We start from the raw sequence: 4,579 nt of genomic DNA on the forward strand, positions 1-4,579 counted from the left end.
TTTAAGTGAAAACGAGGTATCTTTCGTCTAAAAAAACATGAGGAACACAATACTTTTTCTTCCCTTCTTTTTTTCTTAAGAACGAAGGATAATAGATATATAAATATAAATAAATGGTCAATTTGTTCTTCTTTCATTTCTCGTCGCCCCTATTCTTATTTATCGAAGATGGATGATTTAAAATTAATTTTGATTCAAAATCATTCATCCGAATTTTTCTTTTTTAATTGAATAAGTAATTTCTACATATTTTCAGTCTTCCTTCGTTTGTTTTTGTGAATTCGACGTCTTTACACAACTCTGTTTGTTTTGATTTCTCGTCTTTGTGCTGTGTGTTTTTTATTTCTCGTGCGATGTTTATTTGATTCAGGTTGAAAGACTGGTTTTGAGTAAGTACAAATTCGATCAATGACTTTGGCGTCATCAACGTTGCAGATCCAGAGACATTAGTATTCCGAAGACTTGAATATAGTCATGTTTGTAGGTTTATGTACTTTGTCGTTTTATGTTATTAACATGGTTGCACTGAGTTTGTTCGTGGATTCATCTTTTTTGTTTTTAACGACTTTGAATTTGTATTGTATCAATTTACTCTATCGATTTTAATGAATGAATATCGTTTATTTTTGTAAAAAAAAAAAGGTCTATAAATTCGCCCAAAAAGAAATAGATATATAAATAAATGTATATGCGTATGTAAACCCATTTGGGGTTGGCTTGGGATCTTGGAGTTTGCTCCTCAAGAGGTCTTAGGTTCGACTCCCTCTGGCGTCAATTTCGGTGGGCTAAGTCCATACAGAGCGCAAGCGGGTGATGAAATTGGTCCCCTAGAATTAGTCGATTCTTGGATCGGATACCGAGTTTTTTTAAAAAAAAAATGTGTATGTAATATACCAAAAAAAAAGTATATGTGGATTGATAATCATCCTTTTTTCCTTAAAAAAAAAAAAAAATCATACTTTTCATTTCTAGAAAAAAATTAGGTTGTCAATTACTAAAGCTAAGAAGTAAATAAAGAATATACACATTTCTAAATTGAGGACATTACTCATGCATCTATCACTCTAATAGCATGTATTATGCTCCACAGTAGCACTATTGGAAAGAAAGAAAAAAAAAAATAACATGTATTATGTTATGATAGCGAATATATATATATGTGTGTGTGTCTATGTATATATACACACACTATGATTTATTTTTATTTTTATAGAATTACACAAACTCAAAACTAATATTTCACACTATGTATATACTAGTCTTTCATACATATGTGTAATCTATTTTTCAGCCTTTTGACTGAGATCAAATGTAATATATCTTCTTATGAGTTTAATATTTACCAATGAATTTTAATATTAGAAAAAGCTAAACTGCAACATAATCTGTATTAAAGTATAACTAGCTGGACAGATTCAAGAGTCTATAAATAACAACCCCATAACATCTTAGCATACATAACATCTTCCCTTAAATATTAATGCAATGGAAGCTCAACTTTCCTTCTTTGTTATTCCCTTCTTTCTTTTGTTCGTGTTGCATTGGCTAGCAAAGTATTCTAAGACAAAAAAAAGCCATAGTAAATTGCCTCCTGGTCCAATGAAATTTCCTCTCATTGGTAACCTTCCTCAACTAGCCATGTCCAAAAAACGTCCACATCATGCTCTACATGAACTTTCTCATAAATATGGACCTTTAATGCACATACAACTTGGTGAAATTTCTACTGTGATTGTATCATCTCCTAAATTGGCAAAGGAAATAATGAAAACACATGATGCTGCTTTTGCTAATAGGCCAAAACTTCTTTCCCCTGAAATTATGGCCTATGGTTCAAAAGATATTGTATTTTCTCCATATGGTGATTTTTGGAGACAAATGAGAAAAATATGTGTCTTTGAACTTCTAAGTGCTAAAAGGGTTCAATCTTTTTCTTATATTAGAGAAGATGAAACAAAAAAATTGATACAATCCATTCAATCATCAACAGGCTCAACAATCAATCTCACTAGTAGAATTTTCTCAATGGTAAGTTCAAATATTTCAAGGGCAGCTTTTGGTGACAAATCAAAGGACCAGGATGAATTTGTTGATTTGGTTAGAAAGGTTGTGGAAATGTCGAGTGGATTTGGTGTCGATGATTTGTTTCCTTCGATTAAACCGTTACATATACTATCTGGAATGAAACCGAAATTGGAGAAAATTCACAAGCGTGTAGACAAAATCATTGAAAACATTATTAGACAACATCAAGAAAAGCGAGAAAGAGCAAAAGAAGACGACAACAATGAAGTTGATAACGAAGATCTTCTAGATGTTCTTTTGCGAGTCCAACAAAGTGATAACCTTGATATCAAAATAACAACCAACAACATCAAAGCTGTGATTTGGGTTAGTTACAATGAACTTATGATTATTTATAAATTAGCACTAACATCAGCACCATACTCAATAATAATCTCCTCTTTACTAAAAAAAATGTTTAGCAATTGTTAAAACGTGGCTAAAAAGTACAAAAATTGTAGTGGCTACATTTAGCCACGATCAGTTGTTGTTTAATTTAGCCACGCGAAATTTAATATTGGTAATTTTTTTGGGTGGAGGTATCGGGGTTCAAACCCCAATCATAACATCCGGCCTAACAATTTCGACTATTTACCAGTTGAGCTAGGACTTGTGGATAATATTGGTAATATTATTAGGCACGATTATAAATAAATTTAGCTATGTCATATGGTTGAAAAACTATGTGCCAAAATCAAAATTTCAGCCACGGTCAAAACAATGACTATACAGCGCAAAGACTATGCCACCCTACTGCCCGTGTGTGCTAAATCAATGGATATCTTCATCAAGTAAAATTTGTTCAAGCTTACGTGATGTTTACATGAGTCAAACTAAACCGGTGAATCTCGTTATTGATTTAGTTTAAGGCTATGTTTGGTAAAAAAAAATAGTGAATAGTGAAAAAGTTAACGTATAACGGATAACTGATAAATTAACTTATAATTAATAGCGGATAAGTTAGCTGGTTGAGTTTGTAGTTTTTAACGGTTGAATTAATTTATAAATATGAAATGACATAAAAAAATATGTTTTTAATTAATATTTAGTATTTTTCAATTAATATTACAGGGATGAAATTGAGATAAATAATGAGAAGCTATACATTTTAAGCTAAGTTTTAAAATGATATAAGCTACAAACTCGTGAGAAAATGACGGTTGTCAAATATCTTTTTTAATTAAATAAACTTATAAGACATAATTTTATTTGGGACAGAAGTATAAGACATAAACAATAACTCAAACATGTGTCTCATAAATCACCCTTACAAGTCATATTTCGTATGCTTTTACCATTAAACATTGACAACAATACAACACATAATTGAAGATGCAATATCTAACCCAATCTTTTGAACTTTACTTTTTATTTTTTTAAATATAAAAAATGTACACAATTTGATATTTCAGGACGTATTTGTTGCCGGAACTGATACAACATCGACAACAATAGAGTGGGCTATGTCAGAAATGATGAAAAATCCAAGTGTGAGAGAAAAAGCACAAGCTGAACTAAGAGAAGCATTCAAAGGAAAGAAAATAATATCTGAATCTGATCTAAATGAACTAACTTACTTTAAGTTAGTGATCAAAGAAACAATGAGGTTACACCCACCTTCACCTTTATTGGTCCCTAGAGAATGCACTGAATTGACCATCATAGATGGTTATGAAATACCAAAAAATACTAAAGTGATGATAAATGCATGGGCAGTGGCAAGAGATCCACAATATTGGACTGATGCTGAGATGTTCATTCCAGAGAGGTTTGATGGTAGTTTGATTGATTTCAAAGGAAATAATTTTGAGTATATTCCTTTTGGTGCTGGAAGAAGAATGTGTCCAGGCATGTCATTTGGTATAGCTAGTGTTATGCTTCCTCTTGCTTTATTACTATATCATTTTAATTGGGAACTACCAAATCAGATGAAACCTGAGGATTTGGATATGACTGAAAATGTTGGATTGGCAGTTGGAAGGGAAAATGAGTTGTGTTTGATTCCTAATGTTTATGTTATGTGATTTCATTATGCTCATCATAATAATAGTACGTATATACTTTTATGTCATGTAGCTTTTCATAAATAGATATAATAAATTTGTAATATATGGCATTTGAAACTATGTAAATTGTATTATACTATATCACAAGTACAAATAAAACTTTAACTTTGTTATTTAGTTTCATTATCATTCTTCTTTTTGAAGAAGTAGTTCATTATCATTCTATTGACTAGAAATGAGTTTTCAATTGCAGATTGCATCACATGATACAGTCGCAATATTGCGGTGCAACAACATGCATCTGCAAATATATCAACCCACAATTGCATTGTTTGTAAATCACATGAAAATATGAATTGCAAGGCTGCAACATTGTGATCGTAACAATCGCATCTAGACCACGAGATACACTTGCTTGGTCACAAGCATAAAAACGAGTCATTTAGACACACACACATAATGATAAAAAGTATGAAAGAGAAAAGAATTAAATAATATATATTTTTGAA

At 31.1% G+C, this 4,579-nt stretch overlaps 1 protein-coding gene across 1 annotated transcript; it reads left to right on the plus strand.

Moving 5' to 3' along the window:
* Window positions 1-1,447: 1,447 nt before the first annotated feature.
* LOC11416574 (cytochrome P450 71D8) lies at window positions 1,448-4,209 on the plus strand. Its single transcript, XM_003611838.4, has 2 exons — window positions 1,448-2,391; window positions 3,477-4,209. Exons 1-2 carry the CDS (start codon window positions 1,486-1,488, stop codon window positions 4,086-4,088), a joined length of 1,518 nt encoding a protein of 505 aa, XP_003611886.1. The 5' UTR covers window positions 1,448-1,485; the 3' UTR covers window positions 4,089-4,209.
* Window positions 4,210-4,579: the final 370 nt, after the last annotated feature.

Source organism: Medicago truncatula, chromosome 5 (assembly GCF_003473485.1).
Source record: "Medicago truncatula cultivar Jemalong A17 chromosome 5, MtrunA17r5.0-ANR, whole genome shotgun sequence".
In the NCBI taxonomy this organism is placed as follows: Eukaryota; Viridiplantae; Streptophyta; class Magnoliopsida; order Fabales; family Fabaceae; genus Medicago; species Medicago truncatula.

What these genes read in the sequence shown, in the direction of transcription:
- LOC11416574 (XM_003611838.4), top strand. Translation starts at nt 1,486, where the DNA reads ATGGAAGCTCAACTTTCCTTCTTTGTTATTCCCTTCTTTCTTTTGTTC. An exon ending in ACATCAAAGCTGTGATTTGG is followed by an intron (nt 2,392 to 3,476) that starts GTTAGTTACAAT and finishes TTGATATTTCAG; the next exon opens with GACGTATTTGTTGCCGGAAC.